The sequence below is a fragment of the Oryza glaberrima genome, chromosome 4 (assembly GCF_000147395.1).
Source record: "Oryza glaberrima chromosome 4, OglaRS2, whole genome shotgun sequence".
NCBI lineage: Eukaryota > Viridiplantae > Streptophyta > Magnoliopsida > Poales > Poaceae > Oryza > Oryza glaberrima.
In genome coordinates this window covers 30,108,074-30,127,907 of record NC_068329.1, presented here as the reverse complement: position 1 = coordinate 30,127,907, position 19,834 = coordinate 30,108,074, and the positions used below count along the sequence as shown (strand labels likewise).

Here is a 19,834-nt window from a genome sequence, read left to right as displayed (position 1 = left end):
TTTTGAATTGCTATATTTTGAAATGAAAGGAGTATAAAATTCTTCTATGTACGGAGCCACCTCACTACACTTGCGTACGCCCAAGAAATAGATCGGTTTCACAAACGTGATATATAGCTGCGGAATTTGGTGCTACAAAAGACCGTGCATCGCACGTCCATTTCGGCCACGAACACCAAATTAAAATACTCCCCGTCACGCGTGCCAAAAATTGATCAAACACACATGACGTGGGGGAACCACTCAACCGCGTTTCGGCCACGAACCCCTCGGCAATCGCTGCCGCGGAGAGCTGCATCCTGACGAACAGATGAGGCGCTGAGAACCTCCGTTTCTACTTCCGCGAGGTCCACGTACGCCGTCACGGCCAACGCAACCGTATACGTACGTCGTCATCATCTCCAGCGGCAAGCCGCACGCCCAGCCTGCATGCACGGCCGGTAGCTGACCATGACGTGCCCATGCATACATCACTCGGGCGTACATGTGTGCAGGATCGGAACTCGTCTACGTGTTTGCCGACGGAAATTGTTTTAACAGCTCGAGTGGACGTCTATCTGTTTATTGCATGTCATCTAAATTGTTATAAAAAATAAAAAAATATAAACAAGATAGATCAATATCAATATGTAATATATCAATTCACGAACATGCAAGTTAAAATTCATATTCTACAAATATAATAAAAATAACAAATAAAACTCAAATTACTATATGTATATATACAATTAAATTTGTTAATTTTGTTACAAGTTGTATAGAAGTTAAATTTAAACTTATATGTTTGTGAAGTGATATATTACATATTGATCTATCTTATTAATTCTTTTTTAAAAAAAATCATAACCATTTAATTGACATGTAATAAATAGGTGGATCCATCTCCGTTCGCCGACAGGAACGAACGTGTTCGACAAAAATGGATTCAACCCGGGGTCGTGGCTGATCACCTCATTGCGGTGCACGTACACGGTACGCGTCGCTGGACGAGTCGGGCCGGCTTCACGGCGCGTGTGGGGCAGGCCTCTGGCCACGCTGCTGGGCCGCATCCGCGCGTTGGGCCCGTCGGAACAGAGGATCGGCAGGCTGTTCGCGCGAGGCTCCACACTTCCACGGGCATCTCACTTAAACTGTTCACTGCTGCTAATTTACTCTGGCTGGCTCGAAAAACTTAAACGACTAGCGAAAAATATAAATTACTGCATTGTTGGCCCAAACAGTTTTATTCTTTCATAACGAAACAGCCAAACAGGACATTACTACCGAGAGCTGAAAAAGTTCCCCGTAAAATACATCCAGTACGTACGTCTTCATATTACACCGTCTATACGCACGTACGTATATCCGTCACGCGAGCGAAAGGGAACACACAATATGGGGGAAACGCATCTCGTCCACGAGCTCCTCGGCACGCGCTTCCGCGCGGCGCTGCATCCGGGCGAAAATCTCGTCAGCCACCGCCCTGCCAACGTGCGCGTCGACGAGCGGCCCGAGGAGCGAGCGCACGTAGTTCGCCACCGCGCGCCCGACCGCGCGGCGGTCTCTGATGGGGTCGTCCACGGCGAGAGGGCTCGTAATCACGAGCTCCAACCGGCTGATCTCAAACGAGCCGTCTGCGCCGACGGCCTCCCTGAACTCCTCCAGCGTCGCGGCGTACACGGGGACGTTGAAGCTGCCCATCGTCTCGCGCCCGATCGTCCCCTCCTCGACGAGCTCACGCCACGACTCCTCGAACATGGCGCCGTATAGAAGCTGGACGCGGCCTTGGTTTGTTGGGCAGGCGTGCAGTGACGGGCGGCCGAGGCAGACGAGGAACATGACGCCGCCGGGCTTCAGCTCCGTGGCGCGGCACCGCAAGAAGCGCGCCATGTCGGACTGGAACTGCCGTCGGTAGGCCGCGCCCGTCGCTTGCGAGGCCCCGTGCACGAACACCTTGTCCTTGTTGTACGCCGCTGACCGCTTGTCAGCAACACCTTCCGGGACCTGTTATTATTACAGTTTAGGTTTTTCTTGAGATACTTTCTTCAGGATTATAAAATTTGTTGTAAACTTATTCTTCAACCAGGTACTCAGTGCATTGTAGAACGTGCAATTGATTCCAAGTTGAACGACAGGTTTGAATCAATTGCAAGAGAAAATTAATCTTGGGCCGAAGACTAGATCTCTTGCAAGGTCAATAAAATATAATGATAAAACTCTTTCATCCATCTATTGTAGTAATATAAAGTAGAATGAGACGGGAAAATGTTTTTATCCTTGTGAGGACATTTCTCGTTTCCCATATATCACCTAAATAGTTATTAGATTTTTTTTAAAAAAAAATGATAAGATAGATACATATGAAATATATCACTACACAAATATGCAAGTTTAAATTCAATCTCTACAAATCGTAAAAAAACAAATATAACGACAAAGGTATGTTAACTAGTTTCAGTTTAATTGGTTCTTTTATTATAACTTGGAAAAAATAAATTTGACCTTGTATCTTGTTATTTTTTTTAAAAAAATGATTTAATAGGTGACATGTAAGAAACGAGAGATGTCTTCTCGAGGGATGAATATCCATCTCCGAATGAGAAAACTTAGCTAACCTTATCATTATACGAGAGAGAGCAATCACCTAAGGAAAAAAAATAACCGAATTTAAGTGAAAAAAAAATGTGGCAGTACAGTTTTAGCAATCCTATAATAATAACGCAAATGAGTTGTGTAACAAACCCCAACTCTACTTTTTCAGTAAACAGCTCTGTGCAAAAATTGTGTGGGAAAAAAGATCTGCTACTTCACTATAACGATACGTACCTGTGAGAGCCAGTGCAAAGAGAAGGTGGAGGTGAACACGTCGATGGATCGCCTGGGGAACAAACGGTCATGGAACGATCCAGGCACCGCAGCAGCGAAGTAGCGCCGCTCACTGCCGTCGCCAGCAGCAGCAGTAGCATGTTGCGGGAGGAGGTGGAAGAGGGTATTGAAGTCATTGCTGGGGGAGATCGGAGAAGTAGAAGCAGAATTCTGGATCAGCGGCGTCACCGTCATCTTGGTCGTCGAAGATGGAGCTGCGCAGCTTTCTGGTCATGTGTTCGACGATCGCATCGGCGACGATGAGCGTGTTATGACCGCAAGAGCAGCCAAGGTCGGCCGCCGTCAGGAGATGTTTCCCCGGCCGGCGAGGGAGCTGGACCTTGTCCAGTATCTCCTTGAGGGTTGGCAGCATCATTTGCAGGTTTCGAGACTGCACATTGCCAGTTTAATTTGGCTCGATCAGGCACCTTAGTAACAAAACTGAAAAAAAAATCTCTAAATAACCTCCAGAGCATGCTAAATTTGAACTTACTATGAACTTGTGCTAAATAGGTATGTAACCCAGCATTTTTGTTGTTGTTTTACCAGAACTTGGCTGTTTTTGATGTAACTCGACTCCCCCTGTCCACCCTCCATGCAGAAGACGTCCTTCATCAACACTTTTTGCATCTTGAATTGATGAATTCACAGCACAACAAGAAAATGGAGGTATGTGTATGCGTATATAGCTAGTTCCTGGGGATCGATCGGCAGCACAAGAAGAAAATGGAGGTATATGTATATGCGTATATAGCTAGTTCCTGGATCAGTAGGTAGATGGCTAGCTCAGATAGATTATCACCTGATGAGCTGGATCACCTGATGCGTATATCTGCGATGACGCGCGGTACGTGGGTGGCCGGTGGGCTGAGCGCACATGAATCAACAAGCAACGGAAATCTGGTTGATGCGACCGTACGGCCAGGCACGGGCACCTAAACTGATATAACACATGTACCTAGGGGGCTGACTTCGGGCACCTAATCTCATGTAACACATGTACCTAGGGGGCTGACTTTGGGAGATGGAGTTAGTTCTACGACCTCCACGAATATAAAACGGTGTTACCTATTAACATGTGATTAACTAATTTATTTTTACAATTAAAACAGCATGAGAGGCTCCCCTACTGTAATATATTAATAAATAGTAGTTAATGTACCATAGGAATATTTACAAGTGGTGGGGGAAGAATCAAGAAGAAAGAAAAGAAAAACTTTAAAAATAGATAGATATGACTTTTAAAGCAACTTTTATGTAGTAAACTTTTGTAAAAAATACACAGTTTAGCTGTTTAAAAGCGTGCGCATAAAAAAAGAGAGTGGTGAGTTGGGAAAGAAAGGACAAGAACACAGCCATCGACCACTGAACATCGTATTGTCCTTGTATGTGATATTTGATTGACCAATTGAACATTACAGTATATTGCATTCCAACGGTAATAACCAATTCTTTTACAACCCTACCCGCTACTTAAATATTTTTAGATAAAAATATATAGAAATTGAGCCTAATTCATTTTAAATTCAGCCCTTAAATTTTTTTAGGCTAAAGAGTTGGGTCCGCTATCAACCCGGCCTGTTAATGTGCGGTTACACCCCAAGTTCACGCTTAAGTATATATCACAATTAGGCTATCAAATTTGGATGCCAAATAATACTAATTAACGACTCAATTAAGCTCGCCAGTATTTGTATCGCAACTACTCAAATGTTCACGGCTTAAGTGTTTTTGCAAACGTTCGCGGCTTAGTTGGCCAAATAATGTTCACGGTCTACTCTAGTTCACTTCGATAAATTACAAGGTGCCTAATTTTATAGGAGAACAAGCACTTTTATTTGGATGACTTTTAGGGACAGTTTAGCTGGCACCCACAACTTACTTAATGCTGTCATATCTCTTACTTAAGTTAGACAAGTTTAACTGAGATAGATGATTGTTTAGTTCATAACGATATTTATGGTAAGATTTATTCTTCATTACATAGACCATATATGCCATTGAGATAAAAAAGTGTGGCAGGAGTGCCTCACGCTAGCTAAAGGGTGGTTCTAATTTTATTAGTCATGCCTTAGACAAGTTAGCCAAAAATTTGTGTCAAACTTGGGTAAATTGAAGTACCCAAACAAAAGGCCGTTTATTATGCCTAAAACAATGAAGAGTTTTATATCCAGTAAGATCGGCTAATATATGGGGCCTAAATTTTATAAGACAACTAGCAATTTCCAGAATAACTTTTATTATGCCCAAGATACAAAGAGTTCCACATTATTATGGGGGAAGCACATTCGTAAATTCCATATAAAGACCGTCCAATAATACATTCGTAAATTCCATTACGCCAGTGAAAGTGAGCATAGAATATGGGGGAAGCACATTTCATCCACGAGCTCCTCGGCACGTATTTCCGCGTGGCGCTGCATCCGGATGAATAGCTCGTCAGCCATCACCCAGCCGATGTGTGTGTCGATGAGTGGCCCAAGGAGGGTGCGCACGTAGTTCGCCACCATGCGCCCAGCCATGCCGCAGTCAGCGGGATCATCCACGACAGGAGGGCTTGCCATCACGAGCTCCAACTGGTTGATCTTGAATGAGCCGTCGGTGTCCACAACCTCCTTGAACTCCTCCACTGTAGGAGCATAAAGGGGGACATTAAAGCTGTCCATCTTCTCGCCGTCGACCATCCCCTCTTTGATGAGGTCGCGCCATGAGTCGTCGAACATGCCGCCATACACTTCATAGATGTAGCCTTGATCCGTGGGGCCGCGGGTGGACGACAGGCGGCCAAGGCTGACGATGAAAATGGCACCACCAGTCTTCAGCTCGGTGGCGCGGCAGTGTAGAAAGCGCATCATGTTAGACCGGAACTGTCGCCGGTATGCCGCGCCCGTCTCCTCAGAGGCACCATGCACGAACACCTTACCTTTATTGTATGCCGGCGATCGCTTGTTGGCGACTCCCTCCGGCACCTGTGTAATAATTAAACCATTTAAACTTCTTCACTTTGTTCCTTGCATTTAAGGGTGGTTAACAAGCTAACTCGAACCCATAGCTTAACTGCCAAAAATTGGTTAAGTTAATGAGCCGACTCGCTCAACGGGTTAAAGATGAGCCCAGCTCAGTTCGCTAAGAAATTCGAGAAGACTCATTAAAGCCAAACTTGCTACGACGCAATATATGATTTTAAATTTGGGATTTGCTATTTCTAATTTGACGTTAATTTTGGGAGAAAATTAATATATCAAATTGTTGGCCATTTCCGATGGACTTCAAGATCTGTGCACGTTGGATGGGGTAAAAACCAAAGCGTATTGCGTGAGGTGGGTGTCACTTTTATTTTATTATTTATTACGTACAACTTATATACAAGTTACATGTTTTTACTTACATACTACTAGTAACATTGTTATTGTACTATAATGTATCGTATTTACATTTTAAATTTTTGGGGGGAATTTCTATAGAACGTTAGATAGATAGTCCCTTTAAATTTACATTTGGTATGATTTTATAGGCCTATATATGTAATGGGAGTTATGGCCGACTTGCTATGTATCATGATAATATAAGGTTGTATCATGACAATATAAGCGGTTTGTGACCTTGTTGTGTCATACGTGACACTAGCATGTACAGTGGACTTTTAATTTCAACATGTCACAAGTGCTAAACGATCGAGCTAGACGAGTAACTCACAAATTAGCTCAAGGGAGCTCACTATGCACAGGATCGAAAGATCAATACTGGAGAAACCATCCTTGGTGGGTTGACAAAAAACATTATTTTTTTCCCGGTTAAAAAGCCCAACCAATTTTATTTTATCTTTAGCCTCGGTTAGTGTTTTTTTTATTCCCGATTCAATAGTTGTCAGGCCGTGTCAGGCCCCCCAGGGATTTTTAATCTCGGTTGGTGATCTCACTCCCACCTCTCTAATCTCCCACGCCTTTCTCTCGATTTCCTCGATCCTCTCTCTCGATCTCCCTATCCTCTACTCTCTCTATCTCTCCCTCTGCTCTCTCTATCTCTCTTTTCTCTTCTCTCAGCAGAAGCGGCGGCAGAAGCGGCAGCGGTCATGACCTCCCCTCTGCCAGAAGCGACGATGTTGTTGATTTGTTCTAGAGTTCTTAATTTTTTTTTATGATACGTGGATGTATATGTGTGAATTTTTTTGATTTGCGAATGTTTTTTTGAATGAATTTGTGATGATCCGATAATTTGCTTGTGCTGTGAATGAATTTGTTATTATCTGATAACTTACAAGCACATTAAAAAAAAGAAAAAAAGGACCTTTAGTCCCGGTTGTTGATAACAACCGGGACTAAAGATGGCAGTAGTAGTCACGTGACGCTGCCATCTTTACCAACCGGGACGAAAGATGTATTTTACTCCCAGCCGGGTATTTCAACAGGGTGGGCATCTTTAGTCCGGGATTCGTAGTCCCGGTTGTATAAACGGGACTAGAGGGGGTTACGAACCGATAGTAAAAACCACTTCTCCAGCAGTGGATTGAACTTATTGACCCTACTCGATCATTAACTGCTCGAGTCAAAACCTGAATTTTATGCCAGTCGAGTAAGTAGCTCACTTTGATCCCAACCCTACTCATAATCCTACGTTCGCCACTGACAAATCAAATTCTATACTGAAAAGATGTACAACATATTTATCTCTAGGCAAAATTGGTGAGAAGATATGCTAGTGTGGAGATTATGGTTACCCCATATCTACATGGCGGTTATATTCCAGCTGGATATACGGTACCAAATATAGATAGAATATCTTTATGAGGACTCGGGTTAGATTCTAAACTTGTATGTCAAGAAAGTACCCGGGATCCTAGTCGGTTACGATTGTATTTTATCTGTAATCCCATATTCCGTTAGGATATGGACTGTACTTTGTATTACGGATCCCTTCCCCTATATAAGGAGGGGTCTGGGTTCCTCTCGGGACGATTCTTTTTTCTCCCAATCATACAATCAATAACACACTCGGCGGAATCATCCCCGGACAGGAGTAGGGTATTACTTCTTGAATAAGAAGGCCTGAACCTGTATAAAATTCCTTGTCTCCAAACCCATCCACTTTCCTAGCTTGATAGCCACCCCCTTTTATTATTGCCGAAATCTTGTTTCGACAGTTGGCGCGCCAGGTAGGGGTGCGTCAAGTTCTCGCCGACTAAGTGCGATGGGTTTCGTTTCTGGCATCGACGACTTTGCCTTCCCTCCCGGGCAGGCGTTCCGGTTCGGCAGCCTCAACTTCATCACCAACGACTTCGGCAAGATCTCCCTCCTTGACTCGGATTCAAACCAGTCGGGGAGAGACCAGGTCCCCGTGCCATTCGGTATTCCGAACTCGGCCGAGGCCTACTCCAAGATCATCTCTCCCGAGTCGGCTTCAAACCACTCGGACGAGATCCAATCTACTCTTTTGCGACCAGATCAAGACGACGGGTCCTACCCCTCAATCCTGATGAAACTTCCTGATGACTTGGCCGCTGTCTTCACTGCCAAGACATCTCCCACTCGAAGATCTAGGCGAGCTCCGGCTTCGGTCCCAATCCAATCTAGATCCAGAGAGGTTGGCGTTATACTCCAACCTCTTGGGACAGTCTCGACGGAAGAGTTGGATGGTTACCTTAGCTCCCCCGGCGTCAGTTCTCGACCAACCGAGATCCTCGACTACGACGATTTTGGCTACCACTACGACCACGGCGACCTCGACAACTTCGACGACAGCTATGAGGATAACTACACGCCCCTCTTCTTCGGCGTATTCATGGCTGACAACGAAACGGAGGAACAGCGCCAAGCCCGAGAGGCGGACCAAGATCGCGTACGGCAAGAAGCTGAACGTCGCCGACTGGAGGAAGAGCGACAGCGACAGGAGCGAGAACGACTACAGCGTGAGCAACAAGATCGCGAACGGATTGCAAAGGAGGCTGAAGATCGACGACAACGCGCCTTGGAATCTGGGCGCCGAGCGAGAGAGCTCATTGGGCAACAAGACGTCGACGGAACAGCGGTCTTTCGCACCCCCAGCAGAACGCAGTTGCAGCAATCACTCTCCTCGACACCCTCCTCAAGGAAGACGCGCTCAACCAGGCTGATCATGTTGTCAACATCTTGAACCAGACGAAAACCATGATCGCTGCCTCGGTTCCAGCCAACTCCGCAAGCACCCGCACCCCGACTGGTAGCCGAGTCCCTCACCTCCGATCTCATGATCATCATCAGCCAAGCCTCAGCATCATCGGCACAGGATCTAGTCGCAGGAGCAGGGGTCACGACGAACGATCTGTTCACTCGCCTCCCGAACGTCACAGGGAGCGCCGAGTCGAACGGCCTCGCTCTCCACCTCACCAGCGCCCCGTCGATCTTCGCGACACGATCAACCAGTGCCGTGCAGCACGAGGTCACCGCCACTCACCAAATCGCTACGACGACGACGTGGATGGAGTAGCTGCCTTCACTAATGACCTGCGTCGAGTGGATTGGCCAGTCGGCTTTAAGCTGACTGGAATCGAGAAGTATGACGGCACCACTAATCCGGAGTCTTGGCTCACCGTCTATGGACTCGCAATCCGCGCAGCAGGAGGAGACAGCAAGGCCATGGCAAACTATCTACCTATGGCCCTAGCGGACTCCGCTCGATCCTGGCTCCACGGACTACCCCGTGGCACGATCGGATCATGGGCGGAACTTTGTGATCACTTCATCGCCAACTTCCAGGGCACCTTTGAACGCCCCGGCACACAGTTTGACCTCTACAATGTCGTTCAGAAGTCTGGAGAATCCCTTCGAGATTACATCCGACGCTTCTCCGAACAACGCAACAAGATCTCCGACATCACCGACGATGTCATCATCGCCGCCTTCACTAAAGGCATTCGCCACGAGGACCTAGTCAGCAAGTTCGGACGTAAACCTCCCAGGACGGTTAAGCAAATGTTCGAAAAAGCCAACGAGTATGCCAAAGCCGAAGATGCTATCACTGCGTCCAAACAGTCGGGCACCACTTGGAAGCCAAAGAAGGACACGCCGACTGCAGGAGGGAGTGGAAGTAACAACCACAAGGATCGCAAGCGTAAGCCCGAAGAACTCGTGGCGACCACATCTCCATCTTCCCGACAACGTCCCCGCATCAACACCTTTGGCAAGATAATGAACTCCCAATGTCCGCATCATCCCAACTCCAACCACGTGGCCAAAGATTGCTTCGTCTACAAACAGTTCGTAGAACAATACGTCAAGAACACACGTAAACCTTCAGACGGAGATCAAGGCACATCAAAGAAGAAAGATGATGAAGACGATGCCCCGACTGGTTTTCAAGATCATCGCAAAGAACTTAATCACATCTTCGGCGGACCCCTGGCTTATGAGTCTAAGAGAAAACAGAAGCTGACAGAACGGGAGATCAATGCGGTTCAGCCTAACACGCCCCAATATCTTCGGTGGTCAGAGATAGCAATTAAGTTCGACCGCTCGGATCATCCCGACCGAGTGGTCCACCCGGGGCGGTACCCCTAGTACTAGACCCAATGGTTCGCAATGTCAAGCTCCGACGGACTCTCATCGATGGTGGCAGCGCACTCAACATCCTTTTCGCTAAAACCCTGGACGATATGCAGATTCCTCGCACGGAATTAAAGCCGAGTAATGCACCCTTCCACGGCGTTATCCCAGGATTGTCAGCTACACCACTCGGCCAGATCACTCTTCCAGTTACCTTCGGCACTCGGGAAAATTTTCGCACATAAAATGTTTGTTTCGAAGTTGCTGATTTCGAGACAGCATATCACGCTATACTTGGACGACCGGCTTTAGCCAAATTTATGGCCGTCCCACACTACACCTACATGATGATGAAGATGCCTGGTCCTCGAGGAGTCATATCACTACGGAGCGACATCAAGCAGGCCGTCACATGTGACAAAGAAAGTTGCGAGATGGCCCAAACCCACGAGGCTACTCTCGCCCGCGAAGAGATCCGACTGGCTGCGACCATGACAAGTGAGGGAGAAGTGCCTGCAACCAAGCTGACGAAGACCGAAGAAAGCGATGCCAAGACAAAAAAGACTCCCTTAGATCCCTCCGATCCTGATAAGACTGCTGTAATAGGCGCTGAGTTAGATTGTAAATAGGAAAGCGCGCTCATCACCTTTCTTCAGAATAATAAAGATATTTTTGCGTGGAAACCATCCGATATGCCTGGTATCCCCAGAGAGGTGATTGAGCACTCTTTACATGTTAAGGAAGACGCCAAACCCATCAAGCAACGACTCCGCCGTTTTGCACAGGACAGGAAGGATGCGATCAAGGAGGAATTAACCAAGCTGTTAGCAGCAGGCTTCGTTAAGGAAGTCCTTCATCCCGATTGGCTGGCTAACCCAGTCCTGGTTCGGAAAAAAGACGGGGCAATGGCGCATGTGTGTCGATTATACCGACCTCAACAAATCTTGTCCCAAAGACCCTTTTGGGTTACCTCGCATTGACCAGGTGGTTGACTCAATGGCCGGCTGCGAGTTACTCAGCTTCTTGGACTGTTACTCGGGATATCATCAGATCCGACTAAAAGAATCCGACTGGTTGAAGACCTCGTTTATTACGCCCTTTGGGGCCTACTGCTACATCACCATGCCGTTTGGATTGAAGAACGCAGGAGCAACCTATCAACGCATGATTCAAAGATGTTTTTCAACTCAGATCGGTCGCAATGTCGAAGCTTATGTTGATGATGTAGTCGTCAAGACCAAGCAGAAGGATGACCTGATTGCGGATTTGGAAGAAACTTTTGCAAGCATTCGAGCTTTCAGGATGAAACTAAACCCTGAAAAGTGCATCTTTGGAGTACCGTCAGGGAAGTTGCTCGGATTTATGGTATCTCAGAGAGGCATACAGGCCAACCCGGAGAAAATCAACGCCATCCTCAACATGAAACCGCCAAGCTCCCAAAAAGACGTCCAAAAGCTGACTGGTTGCATGGCGGCGCTCAGCCGGTTCGTCTCACGACTCGGCGAGCGGGGGATGCCTTTCTTCAAGCTGCTGAAGAAGACTGACAATTTCCAGTGGGGACCCGAAGCACAGAAAGCCTTTGAAGACTTCAAGAAACTTCTCACTACTCCACCAGTTTTGGCCTCGCCACATCCGCAAGAGCCGCTACTGTTATACGTGTCGGCGACCTCCCAAGTTGTGAGTGTGGTCCTGGTTGTCGAGCGTGAAGAGGAAGGCCATGTTCAAAAAGTCCAACGTCCAATTTATTTCGTTAGCGAGGTTCTAGCCGACTCCAAAACAAGATATCCTCAGGTTCAAAAGTTACTATATGGTGTCTTAATTACCGTCAGGAAATTATCTCACTACTTTCAAAGTCACCCGGTCACGGTAGTCACATCGTTTCCACTCGGAGATATACTTCACAATCGCGAAGCAAATGGACGGATTGCGAAATGGGCCTTAGAGTTGATGTCTTTGGACATATCGTTCAAGCCACGAACTTCGATCAAGTCACAAGCTTTAGCTGATTTTCTTGCCAAGTGGACCGTGTGCCAAGAAGACATGCCAGAGGAGAAGATGGAATATTGGACTATGCATTTTGATGGGTCGAAGAGGCTTACAGGCACTGGAGCTGGGGTTGTTTTAATCTCCCCGACTGGAGAAAGATTGAGCTACGTATTGTGGATACATTTTTCTGCGTCCCATAACGTAGCGGAGTACGAAGCGCAACTCCATGGACTAAGGATTGCAATATCTCTAGGTATTCGCCGACTAATCGTCCGTGGAGACTCTCAGTTGGTTGTTAATCAAGTCATGAAAGAGTGGTCATGTCTAGATGATAATATGACCGCTTACCGACAAGAGGTACGCAAGCTGGAAGATAAATTCGATGGACTCGAGCTCACCCATGTCCTTCGACATAACAATGAGGCAGCCGATAGACTGGCCAATTTTGGTTCAAAACGGGAAGCAGCCCCTTCTGATGTGTTCGTTGAGCATCTTTATGAACCAACCGTGCCCAGAAAAGAAGCAATTGAAGCCATGGATACTCAAGGCGTAAGCATAATTGAAGCCGACTGGAGAGAACCTCCCATAAAATTTTTGACCAAACAAGAACTCCCTCAAGACAAAAATGAAGCCGAGCGGATTTCCAGGCGCAACAGACTTTACATTATTCATGAGACTGAGCTGTACAAGAAAAGTCCGTCAGGAATACTGCAGCGCTGTGTCTTTGGAAGAAGGGAGACAATTGTTGAAGGATATACATTCTAGTATTTGTGGTAATCATGCTGCTGCACGAACTATTGTCGGCAAGGCTTACCGGCAAGGTTTTTTCTGGCCTACAGCTGTGTCCGATGCTGACAAGATCGTGCGAACATGCGAAGGTTGTCAATTTTTTGCCAGACAAACTCATCTACCAGCCCAAGAGTTGCAAACCATCCCGTTGTCCTGGCCGTTTGCGGTCTGGGGGGCTTGACATGGTCGGCCCGTTTAAAAGGGCAGTAGGCGGTTACACGCATCTCTTTGTGGCTATCGACAAATTCTCCAAGTGGATCGAGGCTAAACCGGTCATCACGATCACAGCAGATAAAGCTAGAGATTTTTTCATCAACATTGTGCATCGGTTTGGGGTACCTAATCGGATCATCACTGACAATGGCATTCAATTCACTGGCGGAGCATTTAAAGACTTTTGTGAAGACTTCGGCATTAAAATTTGTTACGCCTCCGTGGCCCACCCTATGAGTAACGGACAAGTCGAGCGCGCTAACGGCATGATACTGCAAGGGATCAAAGCACGAGTTTTTGACCGACTACACCCCTATGCTGGCAAGTGGGTAGATCAGCTGCCGTCCGTACTTTGGTCTTTACGCACTACTCCTAGTCGGGCTACCGGCCAGTCGCCGTTCTTTTTGGTTTATGGCGCAGAAGCAATGTTGCCGAGTGAAGTGGAATTTGAATCACTACGATTTCGGAACTTCAACGAGGAGGGCTATGAAGAGGGCCGAGTAGACGACATCAACCGACTAGAAGAAGCCCGAGAAGCAGCTTTAATTCAATCGATTCGATATTTGCAAGGGTTGCGCCGTTATCATAATCGGAATGTTCGATCGCGAGCCTTTTTAGTCGGTGACCTGGTTCTGAGGAAAATTCAAACAACACAGGATCGGCATAAATTATCTCCCTTATGGGAAGGACCGTTCATAATTGCTGAAGTCACTCGGCCGGGTTCTTATCGACTCAAGCGCGAAGATGGTACTATCATTAACAATTCTTGGAATATTGAACACCTTCGTCGATTTTACGCTTAGGCATTTTGTTTGTATCTTTCCTCTTTGACTGCTAACTTCAAGTTTTTCCTCGAAGTTTTCAGTCAGGGGGCTACTATAATAATAATGGAGTGTAATTTTTATCAATTCAATTTGCTTACTTGATGTATCATTGCCCTGTTTGATTTCTTGGCTTAGTCAATGAGGACTGAAAGTTTTTTAACAACTTTTGCGGGTTTTAGGCTCAACAAGGTTTGACAAAAACTTTTAAGAAATCAGAAGCTAAGTTAAGATATCAGGCACAGCATAAATTCATCAGTATTGTACAAATTGTGCCTCCATCATCTTTAATCATCAAAATTATCGGTACATTAATCAGTATCAGTCTTTTCATCATCAAAATTATCGGGACCAGTCGGACGAAGATCGGTGTCCTGAAATCTCTCAACTACATCAGCAGCAATTTTGTCAGCCGCTTTCTGCGCATCACTGATGAGGTCAAGAGCAGCTTCTTCGCTCGTCCCGTCTGCAAAGCCATCAATGGCGTCAACATCAACTCTCGAATAAAGGGATTTAGTCATCGCCAACGCCAGACTTGCCCCCATACTTCCAGCTTCTTTGATGTTCTTGAAATATGTATCCGGAGCAACTCTCAGCTTGTCGAAAATTTCAAAAGCATCAAGTGCACTCGGGCCGTTGTTATTGAAGAACATCGCTTGAACAATTGGGGCAGTAGCGTTAGCAACCTCATCCCGGGCTCCTTCAAGTTTTTTGATCTTGCCAACCAGGACGTCGAATTGAACTTGAGATTTGATCTTGCGGTTTGCATCGACAGATTCACATTAATTAGTCAGCATATGGAGGATAATGGCTTTTGAGGTATTGATTGTTGATACCTTCAACTTCCCTTAAAGCCAGGTCTCTTTGTCTTGCCAGTTCTGCCTTGTCATTTTCCAGAATTTGAATTTGCTTCTCCAACTGAGATATCTTGGCAGCTTGCACTACATTGATTACGGTAAATCAAGATTGCAAAGATAACAGTATAAGTCAATTGAGCAGAGTTTGTGCGTACCTTTTGATGAGCCACTCAGTTCAAAATTTGATTCTTGGAGCTCAGCGATCCGATCCCTCAGATCATGTTCATTCTTCCTGGCAAGTTCTTTCGCTTCATGCAGTTGATTCCAGGTGGCTTCGAGGGTCCCGAGATGAGGGACTAACCTCTCTAAGGTTACTGTTTTGGCTTCGTTCCTGAGATGAATCCTTTACAAGACAGTTTAATTAGCGCATGAATTAAATGGCAAACAAGATGGTTGAGATCAGGTACCAGAGGGCTTACATTTACAATGCGGGTTGCCTGACCAAGTGCCTTCTTCAGTAGGCATAACTCTTCGTCCTCTTTTTGCTTATTTATCACGATCCCGTGAGGCTGCATGTTGTCATCCCACCACTTGACCAGAATCGGAGGGCGTGAATCCTCAGCTGCTTGTATGCGGGGAATTTCTTCTTCATCACTGATCATTGGCCCTAATGTATCCACTGACAGAGGTTAGACAATTGGTCAGAGTTATTTGGGTCGATATGGTTTCAGACAAAGAGTTTTACCCGTAATGATTTCTGGACGAGGATGAGTGGACTCGGATGCTTTTAAAGGAGATCCAGATCTCCGGTCATTGCTGGCGTCTTGTCCGTGAGGTTGTCTGCTTGGGTTTCGACTTCTGGAATCTCTTCGTTTGCCCCTGCATCCGACTGGTTTCCAGTCGGGGGCTCCTGGTTAGCACCGACTTCAGCTTCGGCCGACTGGTTCCCAATCGGGGGCTCGTTGCTGGGTTCTACATTGTCGGTTGCCGGCTGATTGTCACTCGGATGATCCTCAGCAGTTGGTCCGGTTTCTTTGGAAGAACTTGTGTCTACATTAGTCGGGTTAGAGTCTTTCCCGGACGGATCTATATCAGATGGTTTCCTGCAAATTTGATTATCGGTGTTATTGCCGCAATGGATGCGCATCAATGAAAGAGAGATCGTTATATGAGTTGTACCTAGAAGACTTCCTGATCTTTGGCGCAGGGCGACTGGATGTTTTTTTCCTTGGAGTAGCCTGTTTTGGTAGTTTCTTGGTTGTCTCTCGGTCTCCAGGCCTCCTGGTGGTATCATCGGCTTCGTCATCACTTAGAACCAGATTCCTCTTTCGAGAATCTGACTGGCCAACTGGATCAGAAGCACTTGGTTGAGTTTCAGACCGAATTCTTGGTCCTCCGCTCCCTTGTCCAGTTTGGTGGCGGGAAGATTGGCGTTGAGCGATTGGGGGATCCGACTTTATCAAAGCAAATTCCTGGGTGTAATATCCTTCATTGTTAACTGATTCAACAAGAAGACAAGATCATATTTTGAGAAAAGTTGAAGTGTATGAATGCGTACCGGTGGAGGAGGATTGAATGCATTGAACGGTACGACTGGCAGCAGGTGTGAGTAGCTGACAACGATGGCGTTTGAAAAGATCTTATACATCCTTTCCTTCATGACCTTGAAGTCAAGAGAATCTGGGTCTTCACGATTTGGATCATGCTTGCCGTCAAACTCAAAAGCTGTGCGAGACCTCTCTTTGATTGGAGCTAATCGACTTTTGATGAAGTGCCGAGTGATCTGTTCTCCCTGCAAACCTTGTTCCTACAGTTTTAGCATGCGTTCCATCAATTCCATTGCCTGAGCAGCTTCATCTCCCATAGGCAATGAGTTCCATGTGTCCTGGTAAACCGGAGGAAGACAGCAATACTCGGGGAGTGCGGGCTCAGGATTCTGAACATAGAACCAGTTTGCATGCCAGCCTTTGTTTGAGGTTTTGAAGGGCATGGAGAAATATTTTTGGCTCAAAATTCCTCTGAGTTGGAAGCCAGCTCCCCCAACAACGCACGATTTGCTTTTGTTTGGCTGGGGCTTGAGGAAGAAGATGCGGCGGAACAAGGCGAAATGAGGCCTAATGCCTAGAAAAGCTTCGCAGGCCTAATGAGGCAATATGCACTATGGAGTTTGGATTCAAGTGATGCAAGCTAATCCTGTAGAAGTTTAGAATCCCCCGGAAGAATCTTGAGGTTGGAAGAGAAAATCCGCCATAGAAGAAATGAGCAAATACCACGATTTCTTGTGTGTCGAGGGTCGGGAATGCTTCGCCGAACGCCGGTCGCCACCCGATGATCTTCTTCGCTGGGAGAACGTCGTGCGCCACCATCTCCTTCAGATTGTCTTCTGTCACAACGGAGGGCGCCCACTGACTCTCGAAGCTTTCTCTTTCTTCCGCCATGAGTGTGAACTGGATGGTTTAATTTGGTCCGGGATATGGCTGGAGAGGAATGGGGAATCGAAGCGGTGGACGCGGGGAGAAATTTCGTGAAGTTTTTGAGGGTGAGTTGGAGCAGATTGATGAACCCTAGCTTCGTCGGCGCGGTTCTGCACTGTAGCACGGAGTGGGGAATGGCGAGAGTCTCGGCGGGGAAGACGAAACGACGTTTGGACTTCGGTGTTTTTAGGGTATCGGGAGTACTAATGGGCCTGGGCCTGTACAGTACTTCAGTCCAATTATGTTTTCAGCGTGGCCCGTTGTAATCCCTAGGGACTTAGGCGCTTTTTGCTTTGGCAATATGTGCTCACAATGATGCGGCCCGATGCTGTTGAAATCCTTTTTAACGCGATTTAATAATTCTTTGGAATTATTATGATGCACATGAAAAGGTGCCCGACAGAAAGGTGTTATACCATTTTTTGTAAGCTTTTTTAGGCTGCAAAAGCTGTTGGGTTAATTTGAGATGACTGGTTTATTAGTAGTCATTCTCCTAGCATGTTATATGCTTATTTTGATCATGGTAAGGGTTATAGCCTAGGCTAATAAACTTCTTAATTACCATGATCTTTATCATATTTGGGGGATCATTTTAAGAGTTTCTTACTCGGATTCCTACCAAATATATCTATTTTTGGACCTTTTGAGTGTTTATCACTCGGCCCTTCTTGTATTTTTTATCCTTGATATATTCAAGTTGAGAAGCAGTCGGCTGGGTATCTTACTAAGTACCATGCGTGCTTCGCTATAAAACCACTCGGTTCTTGACTATATGTTTAGTTTTTCAACTAATCACATAGTCGGGGGCTACACCTAATTAGGTGCATCTACTCGATGCACCATGTTTTATTTTCGCCCTTCACAGTCTTTTAGCACTCGGCAAACCGGAGCAAGTTGAATTGAAGCACTCGGATTATTGTTTTTTGTTTCGAGAAGACTATTTTGGTCAACTGCGAAGGTCTCGGGGGCTACTGTGGAGATTATGGTTACCCCATATCTACATGGCGGTTATATTCCAGCTGGATATACGGTACCAAATATAGATAGAATATCTTTATGAGGACTCGGGTTAGATTCTAAACTTGTATGTCAAGAAAGTACCCGGGATCCTAGTCGGTTACGATTGTATTTTATCTGTAATCCCATATTCCGTTAGGATATGGACTGTACTTTGTATTACGGATCCCTTCCCCTATATAAGGAGGGGTCTGGGTTCCTCTCGGGACGATTCTTTTTTCTCCCAATCATACAATCAATAACACACTCGGCGGAATCATCCCCGGACAGGAGTAGGGTATTACTTCTTGAATAAGAAGGACTGAACCTGTATAAAATTACTTGTCTCCAAACCCATCCACTTTCCTAGCTTGATAGCCACCCCTTTTATTATTGCCGAAATCTTGTTTCAACATCTAGTTAGTCTTAAGATCAACACAAAATGCAGGATTAATTCATTGTGATTAATTTGATGTACCATGAAAAAAATCCAAACTGTATATTAATTATACAGCGTACGTACCTGTGAGAGCCAGTGCAATGATAAGGTGGAGGTGAACACGTTGATGGATCGCTCGGGAAACAGGCGATCATAGAACGAGCCAGGTATGGCGGCGGCGAAGTAGCGACGGGCGGCAGCAGCTTGCTGCGGGAGGAGGTGGAATAGGGTGTTGAAGTCGTTGCTCGGGAGGTCGCAAAAGTAGAAGCAGAATTCCAATTCCAGGCCGTCGTCGTCCTTGCTGCCGAGGGAGCCGGTGCCACACAACTTGGTCATGTGGTCGACGATCACGTCCGCGATGAGGAGCGTATTGTGGCCGCATGAGCATCCCAGGTCGGCGGCCGTCAGTAGCGGCTTTTTCCCCGGCCGGTGACGAGGGAGCTGGATCTTGTCCAGCGTCTCCTCAAGGACGTACAGCATCATTTTCAGGTTTCGGGACTGCACCGGCAGTTTTGATTTGCTCGATCAGGCGTAGCAATCTTACTAGGTAATTAATAGCCACCTCTGATTGCATACAGTTATGCTGGTATTAATTAGGTAATTAGTCTAGCTTAATTTGTTAATTACCTGAGATTGGCTGTTGTTGATGTAACTGGACTCGCCCTGGCCACCCTCCATGCAGAAGACGTTCTTGATGTCCTGGTGCTGCTCTTCCATCTTGATCGAATTCACCGCACGACGGGAGAATGGGGGTGTATATCCGTGTATGTGTATAATTTGTTCTTGAGTAATTAGTTGGATCGAGCTGGCAAAGCTGTACTGTATCGATCGCATATATAACTTGCCACGATGAAACCTTTAGCCATTTTTTTTTTACTGAACACATCAACATTCAACGCTTCCTTTTTGGTTTGTTGACCCCGAATATGAAGTCATTTTTTATCAGTGGGATATAAAG

General features: G+C 46.2%; 1 protein-coding gene and 1 pseudogene across 1 annotated transcript; both read right to left on the bottom strand.

Annotated features, from left to right (window-relative positions):
- Positions 1-1,288: 1,288 nt before the first annotated feature.
- LOC127772314 (indole-3-acetate O-methyltransferase 1-like) lies at positions 1,289-3,474 on the bottom strand (annotated as a pseudogene).
- A 1,706-nt stretch (positions 3,475-5,180) lies between these two features.
- On the bottom strand, positions 5,181-19,593 carry LOC127770965 (indole-3-acetate O-methyltransferase 1-like). The gene is made up of 3 exons (XM_052296725.1): positions 19,504-19,593; positions 18,961-19,374; positions 5,181-5,813 (listed from the first exon to the last, which is right to left on the bottom strand). Exons 1-3 carry the CDS (start codon positions 19,591-19,593, stop codon positions 5,181-5,183), a joined length of 1,137 nt encoding a protein of 378 aa, XP_052152685.1.
- Positions 19,594-19,834: the final 241 nt, after the last annotated feature.

Bases quoted from the DNA above. Each gene is read 5' to 3' on its own strand.
- LOC127770965 (XM_052296725.1), bottom strand. From the start codon at position 19,593: ATGGAAGAGCAGCACCAGGACATCAAGAACGTCTTCTGCATGGAGGGT. The intron at 19,375-19,503 runs GTAATTAACAAA...CTGCCGGTGCAG, and splicing joins TCAACAACAGCCAATCTCAG to TCCCGAAACCTGAAAATGAT. The intron at 5,814-18,960 runs GTACGTACGCTG...ATTATTACACAG, and splicing joins CATTGCACTGGCTCTCACAG to GTGCCGGAGGGAGTCGCCAA.